General features: G+C 40.9%; 1 protein-coding gene across 2 annotated transcripts; it reads right to left on the bottom strand.

Moving 5' to 3' along the window:
• Positions 1-1400: 1400 nt before the first annotated feature.
• CEP55 (centrosomal protein 55) lies at positions 1401-26038 on the bottom strand. Of its 2 annotated transcripts, XM_046027271.1 has the most exons (9): positions 25795-26038; positions 23096-23286; positions 18413-18688; positions 16130-16198; positions 8454-8604; positions 6401-6714; positions 5053-5124; positions 4033-4158; positions 1401-2486 (listed from the first exon to the last, which is right to left on the bottom strand). In XM_046027271.1, the coding sequence occupies exons 1-9, from the start codon at positions 25877-25879 to the stop codon at positions 2286-2288; spliced, it is 1485 nt and encodes a 494-aa protein (XP_045883227.1). In that variant the 5' UTR covers positions 25880-26038; the 3' UTR covers positions 1401-2285. The 2 variants fall into 2 exon arrangements, with proteins under 2 accessions (XP_045883227.1, XP_045883228.1); XM_046027272.1 differs by lacking the exon at positions 16130-16198.
• Positions 26039-26375: the final 337 nt, after the last annotated feature.

Below are 26375 nucleotides of genomic sequence, written 5' to 3'. Positions count from 1 at the left end.
TTAGAAATTGGAGGATTTCACATTTAAATACTCCAGATTTCTCTTCGAAAACCTGAAAGATCGGCCGCACTTGGCTCCCGGGCGTAGGACACGGGCTGGCGCGGAGCAGCTGCACCTCCTTAAGGCAAAGGCACCATTTCCAGCCTCCATGGGTCCCAGCTGGCCGGCTGCCTCGCTCCCACACGCAGCTTGCGTCCCAGGGAGCTTCTGAGTGGGCGCCCCGGACTCCCTCATTTGCTCTGGGATCAGTGAGAGCAGCAGAAAGCTCCGTATTGAGAGGGTATGACATCGCGTGCCACGGAGGATTACCGGAAGGCCCCCGGCAAGGACATCGCTCACCGCTCCGAAGCTCAGGGCAAGGAACCGGCAGAGGAACCGCCATCGCGCTCACGGTAAGGCCCTGCGGAGGCGGCGGCCCCCTGCGTTACAGGATTTCCTCTTCAGGGAGGCACAGGGGAGAGAGCTCTCCACAGCCTCCGCACCCCAGCGCCCCAGTGGGGTTTCCCTAGACGGTTCCCTGTCTGTGTGAACCACGAGAGTGGCGGGCAGGGCTGTTTCCCTGTGCTCAGCCCCGGCTCTCCTCGCAGAAGCACTCCATGGCCTGCCGTGCGGGCTACTCTTAGGAGTGGCTCCATTTTACTTCTTAGTCTTGTTTTATTCTTTTTCCTACTTTTATCTTAGTATAATGTTTGCATCTTTCGAGAGTAGGACCTTCAGTCGTTGTTGGAATAAGGCAGTTTTTGTCCCCTCCATATACCTTGACTATAGAACCTCCTAGAATGTGTTATGCTTATCTGTTAGATACTGGTCTCCCCTACTACAGAATGAAGATGGGCTGGATTTTATTATCACTGTGTCACTGATACCTAGCCCAGGGACTTGCGGGCAGTGGGCATTCAACTGATGTTTGGAGAATGGGATTAGAGGTGTTGAACTAGCATAGCAGGGATCCGCGGAACAGCAGAACAGGGGTTCGATGTGGCAGAACTTCTCAGACCAGATGGATGGAAGGGATCAGTTAGTGTGTTCTGCTCTTGTCCTCTCTGACTTAAGGAACATTCCACTACTCTGGTTATAGTATCACCCAAGAATATGGAGTTTGGAGAATTCACAAGGGTTTTCTGGCAGGGTAGAGGGAAGATTAGCTTTGGAGCTGACTTAGGAGTCTGAAACCCAAGAATGTGTGTGTTTCTTTTTTAAGTGATTGTGGGGATTCTGCTTAACATTTCTGAGCCTCCTATAGTTTTTGCTTCCAATGGATCTTTAACTACCTTATCATTTTACACTGTGAGTCCTTACACAGACACACCTCTCAGGGTAGAAATCTGAGAATACCTACCTATGCAGATATACACTAGACATATTAAAACTTATTTAAATAATTTTATTCTTTTCTCCTTTATATTACTAACAGTAGCCCAGTGTCCAGCATTTTAGAAAACCTGAAGAAATAAAAAAAATTTGGGGTTTACACTCACATGTATAAAAATATATATTCAGATAAGCAAATATCTGCTCATTACATTGCCCAACCTTGAGTGCCAAAAATAAATAAATACCTGCCAATCAAATGAGAGGGCTAGATGGTTTTGCTAAAATTCATTTTAACATCTTTAACTGACCAACATGTGCTAATGAAATTCAAGTTGAAGTTATAGTCAGTTAGCATAAAAGAGAACACTGTGTGGCCACTGAGTATTCCTTAAGCAGAATCTGCTTTGTGCTTGGAACACAGCTCGGTTTCAACAGGGAGCAGCTAAAAAGATCAAGAAAATTTCCAACTTTTCTAATAACCGCCTTATAAAAGAAAGGGAAAGATATAGAAAGTATTACCACCTTATAACAATGGCTATGAAAATCAGAATTGTAGGTTTACAAATCTCGGATAACAAAAGCCAACACAGTAAGATTCTTGGTTAGTTAACTTTGATTTTTAAAAATCTACAAAACATAAAATATTTGCTTGCTGGTACAACAGTTTTAGTGCACAAGCAATCACCTGAAATATCTTTTCCTCATCAAGTACTTTAACAGTGCAAAATATCAGCTGTCTCAGCTCACACATTCGGTCACCGAAACCTGAAAATGAACCATCTCAGGGAGGTATCATTGCCAAGGAAAATGCAAAGCAGCCCAGATAATACAATGATTCTCTCCTGTGCCAGACTCTCAAAGGGAGAGAGGCAGTTTCTTATAGGAGACATGAAACAAGTAATTCAAAATGTCCATAAGCGAACATAAGATACAGTATTGAACCTTTTGACACAAAAACAATAATAATATTGCTATTTGGAACAGTATTCAACGTGGACGAGGAGATCTCGGTGTTCGGTGGCTGGATACTGTATATTGCACTTGGGACATTCCACCAGGCTTTCATTGAGTGCAGCAGAGGGACTTTTTGGTGAGGCAACTTTTACTCTGTTTTCAGACTCTCCTTGGAAAGTGACTAGTGGCTCTGTGAAGGCAAGCTCCCGAAGCTGCTTCTGAAAAATAAATGATTGGAGGTGGTTATAAATTACCCAGATGACCCACAAAAGTACTAGGATTGGGTGTCTACGTGGATAGGTTTTATTAAAATACTTAGAGCCATACGTAAAGGTAGACCCAAGTAACGAGGCTGACAAAATTTGCTAGTTTTTTTTTTTTTTAAGGGGCAAGTTCAGCCATAAAAAAATAATAATAATAACATAGGAGCGCCTGGGTGGCTCAACCTTTAAGTGCCTGACTTCTGCTCAGGTCATGATTCCAGGGTCCTGGGATGGAGCCCCTCATCGGGCTCCCTGCTCAGTGGAAGTCTGCTTCTCCCTCTCCCACTCCCCCTGCTTGTGTTCCCTCTCTTGCTGAGTCTCTCTTTGTCAAATAAATAAAATCTTAAAAAAAAACCAAAAACAGAATTAAGAGTAGCAAAAAATGTTAGCTGATCAAACAGGTTACACATAGAAATGATGAAAAGTATTGCATAATACCTTCATGACTCTCCTTTTTCATGTTTGTTTGTTTTTGAGAAACTTAGATTAGTTGATAAAGTCTAAAAAGGAATAACATACAGTATACGCTAAAGATGAAATGATAGCAGGGACACAAAGAAAAGCACAGGAAAACTATGGATTCTTTTGTATACCCTCCAGCTTCCTATACTTTGAAAAAACAGTAACAGAAATTAGTTATAAATTTCAACTTCAAATAATATAAATGGTCAAAATCAATTATGTACTAAAGAACAGTCAAAACGTATTTTGTCTTTTATTCATAAAGAAGCTACAAATGATTTTTTTAACAACTGGGGTTTTTTTTCTTCTTCAAAAACTGAGGAATTCTATTCATAACATTTCACCAGCCACAAATATTCTGCCCTACTAGGATCATGTATGAAATATGTGCTAATGGGACATAAACACAGACAAACATGGATCTCAACAGGCTTGGTCGAAAAGTTTATTAGTAAGATATAAACAGTAAGTTAAAAATTACTTCCTCATAGAAAAAAGTCTTATTTAAAAGGTGTATGTTTTAAATGATATGTGTTCAAGGTAACCCACAAAATGTGCTTAGCTGAATATGCCTAAAACAGTATATTAACAGGAACAATCCATCATCACTAAAAATGGCATTTCTTCCTTTCTTTTTAAATAGAAAAACATAGTTTCAGTTGAGGATTTACAACTGTGCTCCCTTACCCCCACACTCCCCCAGGACAGCCCCTGTGTCCTGCCTCTAGAATTCACATGCCACACTAGGGGGTGACGGGAGTTGGGGGACAGACACGATCCCAGGTACTGCCAAGGCTGGCACGATGCAAAGGCACATAGTGTCCCTTTCCAGGGCTCTGAATTGATGCTCAAAAGGCAGTGGCTTCAGATGAAGCAGGGGTTCTGCCTACAATTTGAGAAATAGCCACTCTTAAGCTGTATCTTCCTAGTTTGGGAACCGGTCTGATAAATCAATGGGAAAATGGGAAAATGGTAGCGAGAGAAAGAAAAAAAAAGAGAAAGAAGAAAATGAGTTTTAGCTTAACCATTCCAGACTCACCAAGGATTCCAACTGTGTTATTTGATTTCTTGCTTTTCGGAGCTCCTTAAGAATGACGTGCAGTTGGTGCCGCATATTTTGACGGTCAAGTTTTTCATTTTCAAAGTCTAAAGTACATGCCTGCATCTGGAACAAATGCCCAGGACAAGGAAATCATGGGTTAATACATACTGTACAGTTCCCCTGACTAGAAGCTTGAACGTTTTTATTAGAGGCAAGCGTGTGCCCTCCCAGCAAGAACTCATCTGAGGACAATGAGATGTTGCTAAATGAAGAAGCTACAGCTTCAGTTCAGTTCAGTTTTTGGTTGAAACTGTGCAAGGAGCACAGCCCACGCTTGAAGTGTAGGTTGGTGAGGAGGAGCTTCAGTGTTGCTGGTTGGACTTTCTACCCCTCCAACCCCCCTTTTGTGGGGAAGGGGAAGAAGGGAAAGTGATGGCTGTTCCCTGATTTGGAATACACTGAAAACCTCTGCCCTCTGTTGAGTTCTCTGGAAGTTATAAGGTAGCCCTCTCGGGGAGATCCCGTTAGGCTAGAGTAGGAACTACAGAAGCCTCGTGGGGAAGAATAAAATCTACCCCGGCCAACATCACCCTGTCAAAACAACTACCATCTCAGCCAATTTGGCTTATCTTAAAGACAGGAATACATGACTATCAGATAGTCACTTAATTTTTTGCTGTTATTAGAGTTTATTAAAAACATCTTGCAGGGGCACCTGGCTTGCTCAGGTGGTTAAGTGTCCAACTCTTGACTTTGGCTCAGGTCACGATCTCGGGTTTGTGAGATTGAGCCCCGCATGGAGCATGGGCATGAAACCCGCTTAAGATTCTCTCTCCTCCTGCCTTTGCCCCTACCCCCTGCTCAATTGATTCCACTCTGAAGAAAATCCAAAAAAAAAAACAAAACAAAAAAACCCTCATGACTTTCAAATGGTTCTTCACAGAACAGTGTCAATGTGAGGAAACATCCCATTTCCTAACAAGTTTAGTCAAATATAGCAGCAACCCCGAGAAGTACCTGTTGTTCCAGCAGAGCTACCCTTGTTTGTTCCTCTTGATGCTTTAGCAGAGACGTGTAAAGAAACTGGACCTGTCAGATGTAAACAGAGCCAACACTGTCATAACCGATCTTTTACTGCATGAGCTGGGATGCAGGAGAGGCTCACAAATCTCACATCTCTACTGGGGACCACACCTGCTCGCTGGGCTGAGTCACTGCCGCCGCCTGCCGGGTGGCTATCGATTGAAGCAGCTGAGCAGTCCCGCCCTGGCTGAGAGATCCCTGGGGCACAGACTGCACAACGTCAGCGCCCAGCTCTGCAGTGCACACACCCACTTCCCCGGAAGTTCTAACATGCACTAGTATTTCTGAGCAAGATAACAAAGCTGGCAGTGCCTTGCCCTCCTTGCCCGCGGAGGTGGAATAAAATTCCCAACCATTTCTGCTTCATCTTTTGTAAATATCACTGCTCGTGCCTGTAGGCAGAAGCCAGGGCGGTAAGGACTAAGAAGGCAAATGTTACAGACTGTGTTTTAATCCCTCTCTCAACTTTCGGATAATGTTTAAAAATGACTTCCTATTCTAATAGAAGCAAAAATGAACATCTGCCCAGCCCCTTGGTTTCACAAAGCACTTTCACATTCTCCCAGCTGACCTTCACAAAAGTCCCAGGAAGCAAAAATAGATTGTTGTGACTAATTTGACACATCAGTGACCTGCAAGTCAGAGAAGGCCTCACGTCCTGAGCTACAGACCAGGTATGGATCCTGAATAATGTTTTTTCCATTATTCCGTGCTGCCTGACAAGATTTAAATTAATGCTTTCGGCTGCAGTAGTATGCGGTTCTAATCATCCTAACTTAGCAACTCCACTGTCACTGACGCAGACATTCTGGCAGAAGGTGGTGAGGCTAAGAACATGAAAGGTACTGGGTAAACTCACTTGAGCACACTATCATCATGATCAAAAGGCCAGCCTGAGAACCAGCGCTGATTCCCCTCTTTGCTTCATACCTTCTGGCTTCTCATACAGCCCTACCTCCTTCTCACAAAGAGTCCCTGTGTACAGGAGGGAATTCCCAGTCACTCACCTGACTGGTTCCTTCTTGCCAAAAGGCATTTGTCTAAATACCACCTCTGGCCCCTAATTTCTCCATGTCATGTTGTCCTGCTTTATATTCTTGAATTTATTTGGTTATTTTGGTACTTGCTTATGGTCTCTTTCCATTCTAAAGAAGAATCCCATGCAAGGCAGGAACTTGTTTGTTCCTTGCTGGTTCCCCTAGTGGTTAAAATAGTCCCTGACACTGGTAGGTACTATGACAATTTTGAATTTGGGATCATGGAAAGTCTTACTTAGGCTCACCTGAGATAAGAGCTCTTCCGATCTCCTCTTCTCTTCTTCAAGTTTTTCCCTAGCAATATCATTCTCTTCCTTGAGCTTTTGTATTTTCTCTGTTTTATGCCTACTGTCTTCCAGATGTTGTACATCTGCCTTTCTTTGTGAAGACAACAGTTGATTTAAGTCTTGAACTTCTTTTTGGGTTTCTTCATATTTTCTTCGAAATTCACTAAGTTCAAAACTCAACTGAGTTATGGTCTGTCGTTCAACCTCAAGATCTTTTTTTGCATTTGCCAAAAGATGGTTGTAATATTTTTGCTTTTCTTCTTGAAGATAACCTTTGACAAACACATCAGGCACAACACACTTTATATAATAGATAATATTCCTGAGAAGTTAAAGCTACACACATTTCTATAAATAAGATCTTACAAAATGAAGAGTCAAGAGATAGAGTTGCTATCTGACGGAACAAGAAAGAATTCAGGTACATTATTTGAAGTAAACCTAAAAAACAGAAGAACTGGAAACAGTAATATAGATATTCTATGGGAAGGGAAAGTAACTAACGTCTAATAAAATTTTTTTTTAATTTTTTATTTATTTATTTGACAGAGAGAGATCACAAGTAGACAGAGAGGCAGGCAGAGAGAGAGGGAGGGAAGCAGGCTCACTGCTGAGCAGAGAGCCCGATGCGGGACTCGATCCCAGGACCCTGAGATCATGACCTGAGCCGAAGGCAGCGGCTTAACCCACTGAGCCACCCAGGCGCCCCGATGTCTAAAGAAGATAAATCAACAAATGGAGATATAAGCTCATTTTTCTATATATATAACTACCAAAATAAAAAAAAAAATGTTAAAAGCAGCAGCCCTGATGGGAAGGAGAAAGAGCAATTGGGATGGGAAGGAAAGAGAGGGGCAGGCCCTTCTATATTACTATCAAATTACTTTAACAAGAGCTTCTATTATTTTGATAAAACACGTACACACAGAGAATACTATATCACGAAAGAAAGAAATAAGACTTAGCCCACCACTAAAATCTTACTTTTATGTGTAATATTCTTTTTTTTTTTTTTTTTAAGATTTTATTTATTTGTTTGACAGAGACATAGTGAGAGAGGGAACACAAGCAGGGGGAGTGGGAGAGAGAGAAGCAGGCTTCCACTGAGCAGGGAGCCTGATGTGATATGGGGCTCCATCCCAGGACCCTGGGATCATGACCTGAGCCAAAGGCAGAGGCTTAGCCACTGAGCCACCCAGGCGCCCCTATGTGTAATATTCTTATAATGGCATTACAATAAAGTAATTTTGTCCCCAATTCTTTTTCTATTTCCTTTTTTACCATTATCTTCATTTTAAATATTAAAACATGAAGCACCAAGATTAGGAGCCTTGCCTGCCTTTCTTTAGCCTTCTCTTTACATAATTCAAAATTCAAACTTCAGTCCCATTAGGGCTGTCAGTCTTCTAACAAATGCTTTGCATGGGGGTTTCTCTTCTTTTCCCAGCTCATCATCTAGAACTGCTGAACCGATTTCCCCATCTGTAAAATGACCCCTCTTGCCCCACCTCTTAGGGTTCTTGTGACACTCCATGCAAGGGAAGCTGCAAAGCACTTGGCAAAAAGCCTGCATTCATTCTCCCTAGGAGCCTTCATTTCAATTCTGTGGGAGACTCAAAAAACTGAAGAATCAGCTATAAGATGTATTCCTTCTCCTGGAAGTGATATGACTGTGTGAAAGGAAGCAGAATAAAAAGGCAATCAGTGACAAGGCCAACTCCAGGAGAAATGAAGTTGGAGAAGATCTTTGAAGGTGGGGAAGGACGTGGACGAAGGAGAAAACTTCATGTGCCTTCAGAACTGCCAGAGATCCATGACCCTATGCCTCTGTCCCTTTTCTTCAGAAAACAATGAGAAAACAGTCTTGCTAACATGGTCTTTCTTACTTCAGAGTTATAAGACTTGCTTAATTCACTTTCTAACACATTTATAAAAATCTAAATTTGACGAATCTCTCCTTTTGGAAAATGTCAGGAAGGCCTACCCTGAAAGAACATTTCTATACCAGTACCTTCTGATTCAGCCTTTTTGGTCTGCTGTGGGAGTGAATGAGCAGCTGTTTCTGATTTCTGTTCCAACTCGAAGATCTTGGCTAAAAGTCCTTTTACGTAGGCCTCCCGTTGTTGATCATACACAAGCCACTGCTGATTTTTCTCCAGAGCCTCAAAATGAAAATGAAAGCAAATCATTAATAAAATAAAAAAACTGAAACCTTAAAATGAATAAGAGAGCCCCAGTAATGTAGCCTTTCTGAGTACAAAGAAATTGTCACGGGTCATATAGTAAAAATCTACACCACTACATGGCTTGCAACCTGGAGATCCATTACGACGTCAGGCTACTTCGGAGCACCTCACACCATGGAGAAGCCATGTTTCCATGGGGGTCAAGTTCATTTGTCTGCTCTCTCCTATACACAATTTGCTTTGCATCTGTCCATGTCTTTCTCCATAAACTAGAATGCCTCTGTGGCCGAGGTAGACGAGCCCTGCTCCAGAGACTTCCACCCTACACAACTCTGCTCAGGAGCTCCCCACACAGACAGAGACACAGTTAGACTTGGCAGCCTGGTCTGCTGGTGTCCCCTGCCCAATCTTGCTACCTCCTTCTCCTTCACAGACACTGCTGTCCAGTAACCTGAACTCTGAACTCCATCTCATGGCTACTTCTCAGAGAATCAAACATAAAGAGCCGCTACCCTCTTTATCACCAATTCTCATCCTTTACGTCTCTTACAACACAAGTAAAAATCCCACATTGCGATCACTCACATGATTTGCACGGAGGCTTAAGAACTCGGTTGTTATATAAATATATGGCTACATGGTTTTAAAATTTATTTTATCAAACAAACAATAAATAAATCATTTGACCAAACATCTTCAGTTTTTTATCTGTGGTTACTATGTTTTTCAAATAGTAAGTACCTTGAAGTGGCAGACCATGCTCTTCTGGGAGGATTTCTGGCTTTGTGTATAATATGTACTCCAGAAATCACTTGATGATAGGGTAATACTAATAAAGCAGGCATTGTCTGTTTAAGTTAGCTGGTAACAGGGAAACTGATTCACTTTACTGTCACTGCTAACATCGCTTTTTCATTTTGGTTGAATCTTTCCCTCAAGAAATTAGACAGGCTCTGATCGGCTTACCTGGCCACCAAGCCTGAGTTTGAAAACCTCATGCCACCTGATCTGTGGCAAGACACTGGCAAAGCCTCACAGAAGAAGCTACATTAACTTTAGTGGGTAAGACGAGGTGGCATATAGGGACAAAGGCATGAAGATTCATGAGGTGATGAATTATCAACTAAGACAAATTCATATATCTTCAGAATCTAGCTCTCACTGTTCTTAACAACTTGATCCTGGAAAATTCAGTCAAAGGCAAAACCAAAGGAGTCTGCCAGGCCAGCCCAGTATCTCCAGCAATCACACACAATCCTGCCCCTCTGTCCCCTACCCTAGTTTTGTTATTGAAAGTGGGGCACAGATTCAAGTTGAAAGCTAGCAAAAAAGACAACTGTCTGGTGGTGCTGGGCGGGGGAAAGCCTAGAAATTCTTATACAGCATCACCATGGCAATGAGACTATAACTGTTCTCTCCTTTCTAACCTGGAAGTTCAGTCTAAGGAGATGGGACTATTCCTTTCTCCTTCTTAGTTCCTGAGAGGCTGGGAAAGTAAGTCCCAATGACCATTTGTGTAGAGAGGCCAGTACATCTAAGCCTGATGTCACACATGTAAAATGTTACGAATTGTCCCAGAAGGAGGCCCACATAGTGATGTGAATGCCCCTTCACAATAGGCAGGCTCATTTTTTGCTGAGTCCTCGGGCCCTGGTGCCTGCGTTATGACCAGTCTGCCTCCACAGGGATGCCTACTTAAGCAATGATTCGCTGTTGGATCTTGGTAAATCCTGTTTTTGGATTAAGAGAAAAAAGAAAAAAGTCTCCATTTTTGCTCAATAATACAGAGCCTCATTTGGAAGGTGATTTCCCCATTACGGGAGTAAGAGGAGACACAGGCTATCCCAAAAGCTTTTGGTTAATTAAAACAATGATCACTATTTTGAGGGGAAAAAGAACTACTCTTAATAAGTTCAGTTCAACCTTCCCCTTTCCCCCCACAGTGCTAAATCGTTTTAATTATATTAGTAACAGAATTTTTGAAAGCTTCATGACACCACTTGCTAAAACTGAAACTGTGTTCCCTTAAGGCTAACATTAAAATGGTCCATAATCTGACTCTTCCCATCTCTTCAGGTTACAGCCTGGCCATTCATTTCTGGCCTCCACTGCCACTGCTGTCCGCACAACTATGTACACCCTTGAGCCCAGAATGCCCTAGAACTCCTCCTTAGATCACCTGCCCACTTAAACCCCACGTTTTCATCAAGTTCCCGTGCATCCAAGCCCGACTTTCAAGACTCCTCACCATAAGTGTCCTCACCAAGCTCCCTCTCCTGTGTAAGCCAACACTGATTTTAATGTCCATTCAGTCTATTTGACATCTTACACTCGTGACCTTGATTGTGTCCTGATGGTAGTTCTTATCTGAACTAGATCATGAGCCCCTGGACAGCTGTGCCCAGGCTTATTTAGAATTTGTATCCTTCCATTCATGTGCTTGATAAACGTGAACTATGGTGATGACATGGAGTTGGAGAAACAGTGGTTCCCAGAACCAGCAAGCACCTATGCAGTTCTCTAGTCCCAAAGAGAAGTTTGAGAGTGTTCGGGAAGGGAGGAAAAGTCATGAAAGAATCTATAAGTTCCTTATACACAGTAGAACACTCTATTTAGAATGATTCAAAAAGAATCGAACACTTTCAAAAAACTATCACTCATAAACCAAGGAATATATGAAAATGAATTCCAAACCCCTTTGTAACAGAACTATCATAGCTGTTTCTATGATTTTAACAAGCGTCTCATATGTACCCCTTGTGCCTTAATTCATCCCAGACCTGTTGGAGTCTATTATCATCAATGGTGGAAGTGGCAGCCGGGGCATATCATTTCATATCCTTCAGCGGTGCCAAAAAAAGATGGTACAAACATAAATTTCTTGCCAAAAATTTGCCCGGTCAAAGCAGACTGAAGTAAAACATACATACTGGAATACATTTTCAGAAGTGCTCAATTCTTTTTCAATGACCCTGCATTTGTTGTAAATATACTGAAAAAGGAGGGACTCCCCTCCCCCACAAGCTGGCATCTCACCCTAGGGGGTGAGGTGGGAAAGTCGTAAGGAACATACTGGACATTCTCAGTTGTGCATCAGGGCATCTTCTTTCAGGGTAAGATTTTCTATCCGTTTAAGATAAAAATGGCTGAGCTTCAAGTCTGAAAAGATCTGTCTATATAAAAACTCTTAAGTCTAGAGAGTTCCTCTAACTTTTGGTAGGGTCCTTCCGTGAGCATTGTACAGACTCGTGAGCATCTAGGCACGGGGCTTAAAGAATTTTCCATGTCTGTTTTCTGTAGAACTAAGAAATGGATTAGAGAGACAGAGGTAGCCTCTGGGATCAGACAGTCCATGGCCCTCCAATCACTTGGCCACACGCTTTTCTCTCTGCACCTGTCAGGCAGTTAAAACATGAGTCTTCCTCGCAGAGCTTAAGGATTCATTTGTAAAGTAGAGATAATGTACATCTGCTCTGTATTACATTCTCAAATTTAGCTGACAAAAGAGGTAGTGTTGTAGGACTCAAAAAGCATGCACATATCCAAATATTTACAAATCATATGTTAGATGTTAAAGATACCTAGTTTTATATCGAATTTTAAAATTGTCCATTGTTAAGAAACATTTCAATATAAGTAATTCAAGTCAACATTGGATAGTAACGAAATTTTCTTCTTTGAAATGAACCTGTCCATACATTACTTAAGTAGGAATAACAGAACTCTGGGATGAAGATTTGAGGTGCAATATTCTGAGAGGCCAGGTGATGGCGATGTTACTTCAGTAAAGGAGTCAACATTTCTTTCCCCCAGGTCTCTCCCCACCAACTCCTGCATTTGCTTTCTTCTCTAAATAGTATCAATAATAAATGGATTGATGGTCATCAATAAATGCTGATATTAGTTTTGCATCTTTACAGTCACCATTGAATTATTATCTCTTGCAGCTTTGTGTCCTCTCCGTATCTGTTAGGCATGCATTTAACATTTCCTTTTAAGTTATCAGTAAAAATATGGAACAGAAGTGGGCAAAATTGATGAAACTGGAATATGGATGGTAGATTACACGGAAGTATAGCGTTCGTGTTAAATTTATTGAAGTTGCTATCTGGGGGCGCCTGGGTGGCTCAGTCGGTTAAGCATCTGCCTTGGTCTCAGGACCAAGCTCTCTCCCTCATGCTTCTTCCTCTGCTCCTACCCCCACTTGTGCTCTCTCTCTGCCTCAAATAATAAAATCTTTTAAAAAAATAAAGTTGTTATCTGTACAGTAGTCACATAAGGGAACATCTCATTCTGAGGAATAGATACTGAAGTATAGGGGTTTTAAGGGCCATAATCTCACTCTCAAATAGTTCAGAAAAAAAAAATATGTGTCGGGGAGGGCTGGGTGGGGACTGAAAGAGGTATAAAATGGAGCAAAATGTTAACAATGTTTGAATTTTAGTAAAGAGTATATGGGTGCTCTATGTACCATTTTCATTCTTATAACTTTTCTATAAATTTGAATTTTTTCTAAATAAAAAGTTAATTATCTTTCCTACATTCTGCTTAAAAATCAGATTTTATTATTTTTTTTTAAGATTTTATTTATTTACTTGACAGAGAGAGAGAGATCACAAGTAGGCAGAGAGGAAAGCAGAGAGAGAGAGGGAAAAGCAGGCTCCCCACTGAGCAGAGAACCCGATGTGGGGCTCGATCACAGGACCCGGAGACCATGATCTGAGCTGAAGCCATTGGCTTAACCCACTGAGCCACCCAGGCACCCCTAAAAATCAGATTTTAAAAATTAAAAGCAGGAAATGCCTATTTCAGCTGCCTCTTAGCCTATCTGGTTTGCAAGTTAATGACACTGTACAGTGTTTACAGTACCAACTCCATGTAATTATTTCAAAATGTCAGTCAGACCAAAATGGTAGCTGAGGAATGACATAGCTAGGCCTTAAGAAAGGTAAACATGGATTTTTAGGGCTCATTTTAGCATAGCAAATACTGATTCTTAAAATAGTTGGGCAAAGTGCTCCAGGCAGATTTGTGGGAGCTTAGAGCAGGGGTGAGGGCCTAGAACTGCTGACCTCCCAAAGCAGGATCATGGGGCAGCCACTGTGCTCAGCGGAGTGACAGGTTGCTCTCCCTGGGCTCACAGACAGCCACAGCTAAACCATCTCTTGCTTCTCAGATGTGTAAGTTAATGCAGCAGCAGCTGGGAGCTTACTGGAAATGCAGAATCTCAGGCCCTACCCGACCAGTGAAATCAGAATCTGCATTTGATGAAGATCCCCTAGTCTCACAGTCACATGTGAGTCTGGAGGCCCTGCTCAGTCTAGACCATTTGAAGGTGAGTTGGGTTAAATTTTACTCCACTTATCTAAAAGCCTCTCTAAAGTAAACAGAGCAGAGGAGCACAATGTGATCCTTAAGCTGGAAAGATAAAACAAAAAAAAGCTTGGGTATACATGGGTAACATTTCAAAGTTACTTTCATACAAAGAACTGTCATTATCTGAGAATAACTTTAACTGGTATTTGAAGCAGTTGGTGCTGAGAAGCCTAGAATTATATATAAGTTTCAGACAACAGCATATATTTTCAGGTACTAATAAAATTCAAATATTCTAGACACAGGGTTTATAGCAGTGAAAACACCACAGACACCCTTCCCTCATTAAACAAATACCAATGTAAGACTCATATAATAAAGTAAATAAACAAGTAAGTTTAACAGTAATGTGTGATGAGGGGGAAAGTTACAAAGGCAGGAAAAGGTGACAGGAATTGTCTTGGAGCTATACTATTAGAAAAGGTGGCTAGGCAACTCTCTGGCCCAGGCCCCACTCCCCCCACCCCTCCCACCCAAGAAAGTAACAACTGAGTATTATACGATGAAGTGGGGTAGCAGGTCATGAAGATATCTGGGGGAAAAGCGTGGGTGGCGGGCAGAGGGAACAGAAAGAAAAAGCAGTATATTGAAGGAAAAGCTAGAAAACCTGCATGGTTGGAGTAAATAAGGGGGAAAGCAGGAGGTGTATAGATTTATTCCTACGTACATTCATCTGGTAGGTACTGATACACACAGAATGATGAAGTTCAGTGTAACATACAACACAAAGAACTTCTCTTTATTTTACTTTTTTTTTTTTTAAAGATTTTATTTATTTATTTGACAGACAGATATCACAAGTAGGCAGAGAGAGAGGGGAGGAAGCAGGCTTCCTGCTGAGCAGAGAGCCCGATGCGGGGCTCGATCCGAGTACCCTGGGATCATGACCTGAGCTGAAAGCAGAGGCTTTAACCCACTGAGCCACCCAGGCGCCCCTTATTTTACTTTTTTAAAGATTTTATTTATTTACTTGACAAAGAGACACACAGTGAGAGAGGGAACACAAGCAGGGGGAGTGGGAGATGGAGAAGCAGGCTTCCCGCTGAGCAGGGAGCCTGATGCGGGGCTCCATCCCAGGACCCTGGAATCATGACCCCAGCTGAAGGCAGAGGCTTAACGACTGAGCCCAGATGCCCCACAAAGAACTTCTTTTGAAAGATCTTTAAAAATTATGTTTCTTCTTTATCTTAGTTAACTGTAGGTGAATTACTTTGATAAGGTTACTATAGCACCCCACCATACAGATACTCAAGGGATTTAAATTCTTTTGAAGATCAAATAGACCTCAAGGTACACTTGCTAGATGAAATAAAACAGGAATCTTAAGAGGAACTTAAGATTTCTGGAATCAAAATACCTACCTAATATTTAACTCAAGAATTTTATATTTTTTGTATCTGATACTGAAACTTGAAAAAATACACTGTGAATAGTAGTCCTTATTCAATTCTCATTGAAACACATCAATCTATTTAAGACACAAGTCTGAAATAATATAGCCTTACCAAATATCTACAATGACCTTATATCAAATTCTACAGAAATGAAACACTGAGTGTACAAAGAACATGTTTCCTTTTCAGACTACAAAAGCACATCCTGGTTCCAAGGGAAGAATTTTAAATGAACGAGTACCTCTTTCATGGATAAACGAAAAGAAGAAATTATAAATTAAAATACATCATAATAATACAATAAGATTTAGGCAAAGAAGGAACATTTTTGAACTGTTGAGGTGATTTGAGGTGATTGAGGTGATTTCTAGGGCTTTCTCACCTAATGAGACCATGGCTAGAGGAAGTGGCCCTCTAGAATGCCTAGAAAGAGACATAGGTGGTAACCGAGGGAGATAGACTGTTTTCAAGTCACAGCAAAAACTCTGTCAATTTCCATGAAATTTAAGAATAAATGAATTAATCCTCTCTTCCCACAACTTAATAAAAGGAAAATGAGGGGTGGCTGGGTGGCTCGGGTCATGATCACAGGGTCATGAGCTCAAGCCCCACATTGAGCACCGCACTGAGCAGAGGAGTCTCCCTCCGCTCCTCCTCGTGCTCTCTCTCTCTCAAATGAATAAATAAAATCTTAAAAAATAAATAAATAAAATAAAAGGAAATGAGCTTACATCTTTCAACTGTATTTCCATTTCATGGATATCATTCATCGAAGAGTTGAAGCAGCTTGTAGCCACAGTCTGAAATAAACCAATATTAGTTAATATCATAAATTTAACGATAAGTTTCCTCATTATATCTGGTTCTAGGATAACACAGTATACTTCACAAGGGCATCTCAAAATCCAGATCTAGTACATGTTGACGAACCATCATGCCAGGTGACGGGTACCAGAGGAGAATGAAGATCTCCTGGAAACTCAGCAGATTTCATACCTAATTTGACTTCTGAGGTTCTCTGGATCACTAGCATAACCTCAGTGCATAAGAAATGTCCAGTGATTCTCACCAAAATGAGACAAAACAAAACAGTCAGGCTATTTAAAATGAAATCTGGAAAATACTAAATTGTCAAACAAAAGATAAAAGTTGTCTTCTAGAATTATATTTGTATTAGTGGTATTAATTAGTATTAGCTCATACAGATTATACAGAACTTAAAACATAATTTCTCTTTTTTAAAATTTTCTCATAGAGGAAATAGAGGTTGAATGGTTGGATGGTTAGGTATCCAGACTAAACAACAAAACTCATAATAAACTATATTTCGGTCTTCTAACAGCTTTAAAGAAACAGAGTTGTGTGAACACTGGCAAGAAATCACAAAATACTTTTCTCCAAAGGTACTCTAGACACTCACCTAGTAGCCCTTTATCCCTCTTGATTTAGTCCTCTTGGTAAAAACTTGGACAGAGGCAGTTCACCAAACCTCCTCCCTTTTCCCCCTGAGCACACTGTGGACTGTATGTCCCAGCCTTCCCTGCGGTTAGTGAGACCACGAGACTGAATTCTGTCCAATGGGATGTGGGCATAAGTGGAATATGCCAATGCCGAGCCTGGTCCCCAGACACTGCTCTCATGCTCCACATGCTCCCTCTAGCTCACAGCTGTACACAGAGGATCTGGTGCAGGACAAGGGAGCCACTGAAAGGGAGGAAGCTGGACCTGAGTGACTCTGCAGAGCAAAGCCTCCTTCACTCCCACAGGCACTAGACTGTGACATGAGGGAAAAATGAACATTTGTTATTTAAGACTATGAGATTTGGAGGTTGGTTGTTACAGCAATAAAATAGGCCGACTAATACAGAAATTAATGTGGCTAGCCCCCCACTTATTATAAGAATATATTTTCTAAAGTTCTCATTTCTACCAGGATTTGTGTTTCCATGTTCAAAAGTGGAGAAACTAGTCCTTGAGCTTTAAGGAAAATTTTAGGCAACCACTTTGAATCTATAATTTTCACAAATTTTAGCTGTGTGGAAATTCTCTAGGAAAACTTAACCTCTTTAAATTCACCTGTAAAAATACTCAACGGCCCACTGATGAGAGTACATATAAATGTATTGATTCAATCATTCTGACTCCTCTAAATGGGAGAGACAGTGCAATGGGAGAGACCTTTAATGACATTGAGATATTATATCTGAAAGCTAAAGATTTTCTTCTATAGGTGGTATTAATAGTTGTAGTGTTAGCATTATCCAAACGTTCAAAAGTACAAAAGAATCAAGGATCTGATCAACAAGAAACCATTTACTGAGCACTTAATGCCAAGCACTATGCAAGGAGGTTTACATATAACATTTGATCTCCAGTACTGTTTCTCTTTTTTTTGCTACCTCTTTATCTCCTTCACCTATTTTAATCTCCAGTATTCTTATCCTGATTTTACCAACGTGTAAACTGAAGTTTAGAAGAAGGGTCTGGTGAATTCCAGAATTGTCTATAAGGCTAGAAAGGGTAAGAAATTTGTTCAGTCACACAATTAGCAAATGGCAGAACCAAAATCTGAAATCATACCAACAAAGCTTTGCTTGTTCTGCTACACTAGTTTAAACGAAAGAGGGGAAGCAAAAGCACTTGTAGCTCAAAAAAGTATACTTGTAATTGTGTATCTCAAATTTGAAAACAACAACAAAATGGAGCCTATTGTCCTCAGGATAGAAACTATGGGAATAAAAGCTGAGGAGAACCTTCTTAGATGTTGTGGAGACATAGTGGATTCTGTATTCTGAATATTCTCTTGTGCAAAACAATTGTCTGGGGAGTGGAAGGAGCCATATTAGCTATTTTTGCTTACGGAGAGGGAACCAGGCTATGAATAAAAAATAACCTGTTAGTATACTATTCTGTTTCATCACTTGATTAGGGTGTTTTAATAAAACCACTCTTCACTAGAATTATAAATTGTATCGGAAAGGAAAAAAATCTGGCTTTAAAGAAATGGCGAGTACCTGTGATAAGCGAAGTGTACTGGCTTTGCTTTCGAGTTCAGCAAGCCTTGCAGTGGTAGCAGACAACTGTTTTTTCAATACATCTGTCTCTTCCGACAGGGATTTCAACAGCTGCTCCCTCCTCTCGCCTTCCTTTGTTTTCTCCTCCAGCTGTTCAAGCAATGCAGTGTTGCTGTACCTGGCTTTCAGCTGCTCTCTGAGGCGCTGTATTTCTTTGTCTTTCTCTGTGAGGTGATAAGCATTCTTTTCCCTCTCAGCTTCCAGGACTCGAATTTTCTAGATATAAACTAAGAAAAATCTTAGAACAAAGCCAGGTAAAATATGAAAATAAACAACATACAACAAGCATTTTCGAAGGGTTTATCATACATCAAGTCAGCATTTTACTAGACACCAGGACCAAAAAGAAAATGAAGCCAAGGTCTTATGCTCAGAGACCTCGCTGAGAGGTAAACCACACATGAATGCAGTGTGGTAAGTGCTATAGTTAAGGGATATATAAAATAAATGGGACACAGACACAGAAAGGAGAAACCAACTCTGTCAAAAGTGTAAAAGAAAGCTAAAGAGAAGCTGGCTCTCACAAGAGTATCTGATAATCATCCTTCCATCATACCAGTGTTAATCATCTTAAAGGCTAAAATAGTCATACAAGAGCTACATGCTCATTAATGAATGTGAAGCAGCAGAACTTAAAAATTACAGAATGTTACAACTGGATAAAAATGCATTCATTAACTTGTTTTTGTTAACAAATGATTTGGTATTAGATGTAAAAGATGTGCTTCGAAGGAGGGTTCACATTTTCAAGGATTTAAAAGATAAAGAAGGCAGCTAGTTAAGCTGCTGTGGACATAAGGGACAAAGCACCTCTGGACAGCCCATAACAAGCTAACAGAATGACTTCACATGCTAACGTGGTAAAAACAACATAAAACTACAAACTTGCTGGGGTGTGGAAGGGAGAAGCAGTTGTTTAAATATAAAATGGGGAAACTGAGTGAGATAACCCTGTGAAAATGATGAGGGGATTTTAGTTGCCTTAAGCCTAAGATAAGGCAGTAGTATGATATAATTTAAAAAAAAAAAAAAAGCCCATATAATTTTAGGCTTTTGGAGAGTATAGCATCCAGATTACTGGAAATAATAGTGCAATTTCAACTTGTGTTTGCCACTGTGCACAATACTGGGTGCAAAGTTCAGAAGGAAAATGAACACATCACAAAGTGTTCAGGAAAGTAACCAGGATGTTAAGAAGTTAGAAACTCTGAAGAATATGGGGTTGGTCTACAGAAAAGTAAAAGAAAGCAACATTTCCTCAAATATCTGAAAAGTTGTCATATTTACCCATAAATAGACTTGTTCTATGCAGCTGTAAAAGGTACAATTAGAACAAATGGGTAGAAGTTAGAAGAAGTTTAATTTTAATTGATTATAAAGGAATGAAGTTTTTACAACCAGTGCTTGTCAACAGTGGAAGGAAAGAACTGGAAAGAGATCTCTCAGGGAAGTTATTGGATTCCATCACCAGAATGCAAAATAATCTTTGATAGATCATTTTCCAATGCTCAAATAAGTATTTACCTCAATATGTGGCATTAAAAAGAATAATAAATCATTCAGTTTTATAATGTGCCTATAAAAAAATTTTAAAGAAACCCAATGATACTGTTTAATACAGATCATTTATTTTTTAACTATGAACAATAAAAGAACTTTTGCAAAATAAAATAAAATAAGGATTTAATAAGATTAATTTTTTAATCTTTTATCTTTTTTATACTTTATTATTTTTATTAACATATAATGTATTATTTGCCCCAGCGGTACAGGTCTGTGAATCATCAGGCTTACACATTTCACAGCACTCACCATAACACATACCCTCCCCAATGTCCATCACCCAACCACCCTTTCCCAACCCCCCTCCCCCCAGCAACCCTCAGTTTGTTTTGTGAGATTAAGAGTCTCTTATGATTTGTCTCCCTTCTGATCCCATCTTGTTTCATTTTTTCCTTCCCTACCCACCAAGTCCCCGGCCCTGCCTCTCAAATTCCTCATATCAGGGAGATCATATGATAATTGTCTTTCTCCGATTGACTTATTTTGCTCAGCATAATACCCTCTAGTTCCATCCACGTGATTGCAAATGGGAAGATTTCATTTCTTTTGATGGCTGCATAGTATTCCATTTCATACACACACACACACACACACACACACACACACACACACATACATACCACCTCTTCTTTATCCATTCATCTGTTGATGGACATCTAGGTTCTTTCCATAGTTTGGCTATTGTGGACATTGCTGCTATAAACATTTGGGTGCACATGCCCCTTCAGATCACTACATTTATATCTTTAGGGTAAATAACTAGTAGTATGATTGGTGGGCCGTAGGGTAGCCCTATTTTCAACTTTTTGAGAAACCTCCATACTGTTTTCCAGAGTGGCTGCATCAGCTTGCATTCCCACCAGTAGTGTGAGGGTTCCCCTTTCTCCGCATCAAACTCTTTTGCACAGCAAAAACAACATCTGTCATTTCCTGACTTGTTAATTTTAGCCATTCTGACTGGTGTGAGGTGGTATCTCATTGTGGTTTTGATTGTATTTCCCTGATGCCGAGAGATGCTGAGCACTTTTTCATGTGTCTGTTGGTCACCTGGATGTCTTCTTTGCAGAAATGTCTATTCATGTCCTCTGCCCATTTCTTGATTGGATTCTTTGTTCCTTGGGTGTTGAGTTTGATAAGTTCTTTCTGGATTTTGGTTACTAGCCCTTTGTCTGATATGTCATTTGCGAATATCTTCTCCCATTCTGTCAGTTGTCTTTTGGTTTTGTTGACTGTTTCCTTTGCTGTGCAAAAGAGTTTGATCTCAGGACGCCTGGGTGGCTCAGTTGGTTAAGCGGCTACCTTCAGCTCAGGTCATGATCCCAGCATCCTGGGATCAAGTCCCACATCCGGCTCCTTGCTCGGCAGGGAGCCTGCTTCTCCCTCTGCCTGCCACTCTGTCTGCCTGTGCTCACACGCTCTCGCTCTCTCTCACAAATAAATAAATAAATAAATCTTAAAAAAAAATTAAATTTTGATCTTGATGAAGTCCCAATAGCTCATTTTTGCCCTTGCTTCCCTTGCCTTTGATGATGTGTCTAGGAAGAACTTGCTGTGGCTGAGGTTGATGAGGTTGCTGCCTGTGTTCTCCTCAAGGATTTTGATGGGTTCCTGTCTCACATTTACGTCTTTCATGAGTCTATTTTTGTGTGTGGTGTAAGGAAATGTTCCAGTTTCATTCTGCACATGGCTGTCTAATTTTCCCAACACCATTTGCTGAAGTGATTGTCTTTTTTCCATTGGACATTCTTTCCTGCTTTGTCGAAGGTCAGTTGACCATGGAGTTGAGGGTCCATTTCTGGGCTCTCTATTCTGTTCCATTGATCTATGTGTCTGTTTTTATGCCAGTACCATACTGTCTTGATGATTACAGCTTTGTAATAGAGCTTGAAGTCCGGCATTGTGATGCCACCAACTTTGGCTTTCTTTTTCAACATTCCTCCGGCTATTTGGGGTCTTTTCTGGTTCCATATAAATTTTAGAATTATTTGTTCCATTTCTTTGAAAAAAAAAATGGATGGTATTTTGATAGGGATTGCATTAAATGTACTGATTGCTTTAAGTAGCATAGACATTTTCACAATATTTGTTCTTCCAATCCAGGAACATGGAACATTTTTCCATTTCTTTGTGTCTTCCTCGATTTCTTTTATTAGTACTTTATAGTTTTCTGAGTACAGATTCTTTGCCTCTTTCGTTAGGTTTATTCCAAGGTATCTTATGGTTTTGGGTGCAATTGTAAATGGGATCAACTCCTCAATTTCTCTTTCTTCTGTCTTGTTGTTGGTTTATAGAAATGCAACTGATTTCTTTGCATTGATTTTATATCCTGACATTTTACTGAATTCCTGTATGAGTTCTACATACAGTTTTGAGTGGAGTTTTGGAGTGGAGTCTTGTGTTTTCCACATAAACTATCATATCATCTGCAAAGAGTGAGAGTTTGACTTCTTCTTCGCCGATTCGGATGCCTTTAATTTCATTTTGTTGTCTGATTGCTGAGGCTAGGACTTCTAGTACTATGTTGGATAGCAGTGGTGACAGTGGACATCCCTGCCGTGTTCCTGACCTTAGGGGGAAAGCTCTAATAATATTCGCTGTGGGTTTTTCACAGATGGCTTTGATGATATTGAGGTATGTACCCTCTATCCCTGCATGTTGAAGAGTTTTGATCATGAAAGGATACTGTACTTTGTCAAATATTTTTCAGCATAAATTTTTAAATGTAATAAGTTCCTAACTGATTTATTGATTATGCCATAACAAATTATAGAGAATCTGAAACATAGTTTAACAGTAGAGTTTAACAATATATGTGATGATTTTACCTCAAAAAGTCTGAAAACAAAGATTACTTGGAAATCAGCCAGTATATATGATAAAATGGGTTTTTAAGCACTCACATTAAAATCTGAACTCCATTGAACACTTAGAAATTATTAAATTTGATTTTTTACATTTAGTGAATGAGCAGAAAAACTAAATTATGTTATTGGGAAAATACTTTCTCACCCCTAACAGTAAAGCTTATTACAATTTGAAAAGGTTTTCAAAGCCACTCACCTCCAAAAGTCTGTGTCTGTCTTTATCAGTAAACTTTCCTTTTCCGCTTGTGATTTCATCCACCGATGTTTTTAAGGCCGCAATTTCTCCCCGAAATTTTTCTAATGCAGTTTCTGATTTGGAGTTACTAGGCTTTGATCCCCATTTACCTTTAATTAAACCTTTGGGACTTCTGGAAGACATCCCTGAAACTGTCAGTAAAAAAAAAAAAAATATATATATATATATACACACACACACACACACACACACACACACACATATATATATATATACTTTTAAATAAGTCTAAGTTTAAAAGGTCAAGTTTCAAGCTTGAAAAGGTCTAATAACCTATTTGCTAAATAGAAGAACATTTCCATCCCCATAGAAGTGAACAGCCAAACTAGTGGGATATGGAAGAGGGACTGGGAAAGGCTTCTGGCTTGCTGTTATCAATATTTATTTTTTAATCTAGGTGGTAGATGCATAGGGAGCATTCACCTCTTAAAAATGTGTCAACTTATCTTTATGCACACTGAGTAATGTACCAAATTGTTGAATCACTAAACTGTACACCTGAAACTAGCATAACACTGTAAGTTAACCATACTGGTCTTAAAACCAAAAAATTTTTAAAATATGTCAACTTGGATGCTTATGTTTTGTCAGGATTCTGTATGTGTATCATGCTTCAGTGAGAAAGTTTTGTTTAAAGAAAGGGATCAATGATTAAACCATTAAATGGAGGCTGAACGAAATAGATCACAAACACATATTTTACCCAGGAATAAAAAGCTAGTGGTAAATGGTATAATTCTGAGAACATAAGCACTGAAATGGCATTACTTGACATAATGATATGTCCTATTTTAGAAGACAGATCTAGTTCAAATCTATACAAATAGTCAGCTGAGAGAGTACAGTAGGCAAAAGTGAGGAGAATCCAAGATCAGGAAAAAGAGGCACAATACTCAAGAATTAAGAATAAGAGGCCAAATTAAGTAAGAAGAAGCTTAAAATCTGCTAACCGTATTAGTTAACAGTTTAGGAGAAGTGTATATTAACTCTAGGAGCAAAATCTATAGTGAAACATACTGTGTATATAATAATGGTAGCTTTAATTAGGGAAATTAAAAAGCATTTTCCACCTTATGGATCCTAAGATAAAATAGTGATGGTGACTGAGAAATTTAGAGGAATATGGCACCATTCATGCATTCAAAAAATATAAGAAAATCGGATTTGCCAGGCAGCATAAATCGGAAAGCGGGGGGATGGGGGGGACAAAAGAAAAAGACATGTTCCCTTACAAAATGGAATTGTCAATCCAGTAAAGAAGGCAAGAAATAACAAAGACACAAACTCTCAAGTTGTAAAGTTTCTCGAGTTGTAAAATTAACACTACACAGAAAATAAAAAGTAGTGAGAAGTGATTCCAGTAAAAATTGAGGAGACCTAAGCCTCTCTGTAAAAGTGACTTTTGGGATCATCCTGTATGAAATCAGAGAGCCTGAAAACACTACAGCTCTGTAAACTGAGTTGAACAGACCATCTAGCGAAGGTTATTACTGGATTTTTGCCCAAGGTGACAGACTAAGATAACTAGTAAATCGATTAAGGCTAATGCAAGGTTATGGTATCTTGAGAACTTGCTGCCACAGGAAGTTCTTCCCTGTAGGGTTCTGTTAATAACACATTGTTGACATCGTTTAATGGGTTGATAAGACAGAAAACTATTTTTCAACCAAATCACTGAAACACAGAATGGTGGAACCATATAGGTCAGTAGAACTGGAAGGAACCTATAGACATTAGTTCCTGACCTCTGGACAGAACTCTTGCAATGAATGACTCTCCTGTTTCTAGTTTCTGGACTAGACCCTGCTGGGATCTCACAGCGCCCCACCACTTAGTCCTACCAACCTCCCTTCCCTGTTTCTTCTATCCCCGGCAGGCTGATACTCACAGGGCTCACACTGTTCAAACTTTGACCCACCGTCCCTTCAGGAAACCTTCTCTCTGTATAAGCTAATATGCCATAGGACACATTATTTACTCCCACCCTACATCCACTTTTTAAATTTGTTCAACAGTTGTTTCAGGGGCCGAATTTTGAATTATTTTTGTCATTCACAGCACCTAACAGCAGCTGCTCAATACATATTTATTGACTGGCTGAAGAGATCTTAGACATGCTGGACAGGAGGTGACCCAACAAACCGCGATCCAACAACCTCCACAAGGCATGGGCTACAGGCCACATTCTTCCCAAACGGAGGCAAATCTTACAAAACGGGGCGCCTGGGTGGCACAGTTGGGGGTTTCAGCTCAGGTGGTGATCTCAGGGTGCTGAGATGGAGCCCCAAGTCGGCTCCCTGCTGGCAAGGCTCCGTAAGAGTCTCTCGGCTTCTTCTTCTGCCCTCCCTCTTGTGCATCGCCTCTCCCTCTCTCTCAAAATAAATAAATAAATCTTTTAAAAATCTTACCAAAAAAAACCCTCACACGGGAGCTGTGTGGGCAAACAGGGAGGCAAAGAAAACCTGCAAAATGAGGCACTTCTTTTTTTTTCCCATCTCTAAAATGAAGATGTTTGTAGAACAGACATGAACGTGCTTGGTAATGGGCAAATTGATGTGTTCACGGAAGACCCTGGCCAAGTCGCTTGGCCTCTCCGTGCCAAAAAAAAAAAAGGGGGGGGGGAGGATGGTGGTACCCACCGCAAAGCTGTAAGGAAGGTTCCACACGCCGACAATCGTGAGGCTCCCAACCCGGTGCCAAGCAAGCGCCAGGGAAAAGGGACATATATCAGGACGGGCAGAGATTGAGTCGAAGCCGACGCTGTCCGCCCGCTGATCCCGCCTCCCTCGCCGTTAGATCTGCCTCGGGGCTGCGGTCCCTGGTCGCCCTGTCACCCTCGGCTGTCGCCTCCCCACCGCCAGCCGGCACCTGAGGCCAGTGCCGGCGTTCGCGTCGGCCCAGTCACACCCTGCGGCACGAGCGCCGCTTCCGGGAGTTTGAATCCCGCGGCTGCGGGGCGGGGCACGTCACTGCCGGCGGAGGCGGGGCCGGCAGGAAGGGGGGCGCGCCACAAGCGGTGGACTCGCGGCTCCCCGATTGGCTGCGGCCTCCAAGGGGGCGGGGCCTAGAACTTGGACTTGAGGTGGGACTGAGGTGAGTCTGAGAGAGCGGGGGCAGAGGCGGGGCGGAGGACCGGAGTCCTGTCCCTGGGTCCGCAGCCCTATTCTGGGGCTTTCCCTGGGCTTTTCTGAAGACTCCGACCTCAGGCTCGGTGTTCCCT

The sequence above is a fragment of the Meles meles genome, chromosome 13 (genome assembly GCF_922984935.1).
Source record: "Meles meles chromosome 13, mMelMel3.1 paternal haplotype, whole genome shotgun sequence".
Classification (NCBI taxonomy): Eukaryota; Metazoa; Chordata; class Mammalia; order Carnivora; family Mustelidae; genus Meles; species Meles meles.
Note: the sequence above shows the minus strand (reverse complement) of the source record. Positions and strands in the feature narration are given on the sequence as shown.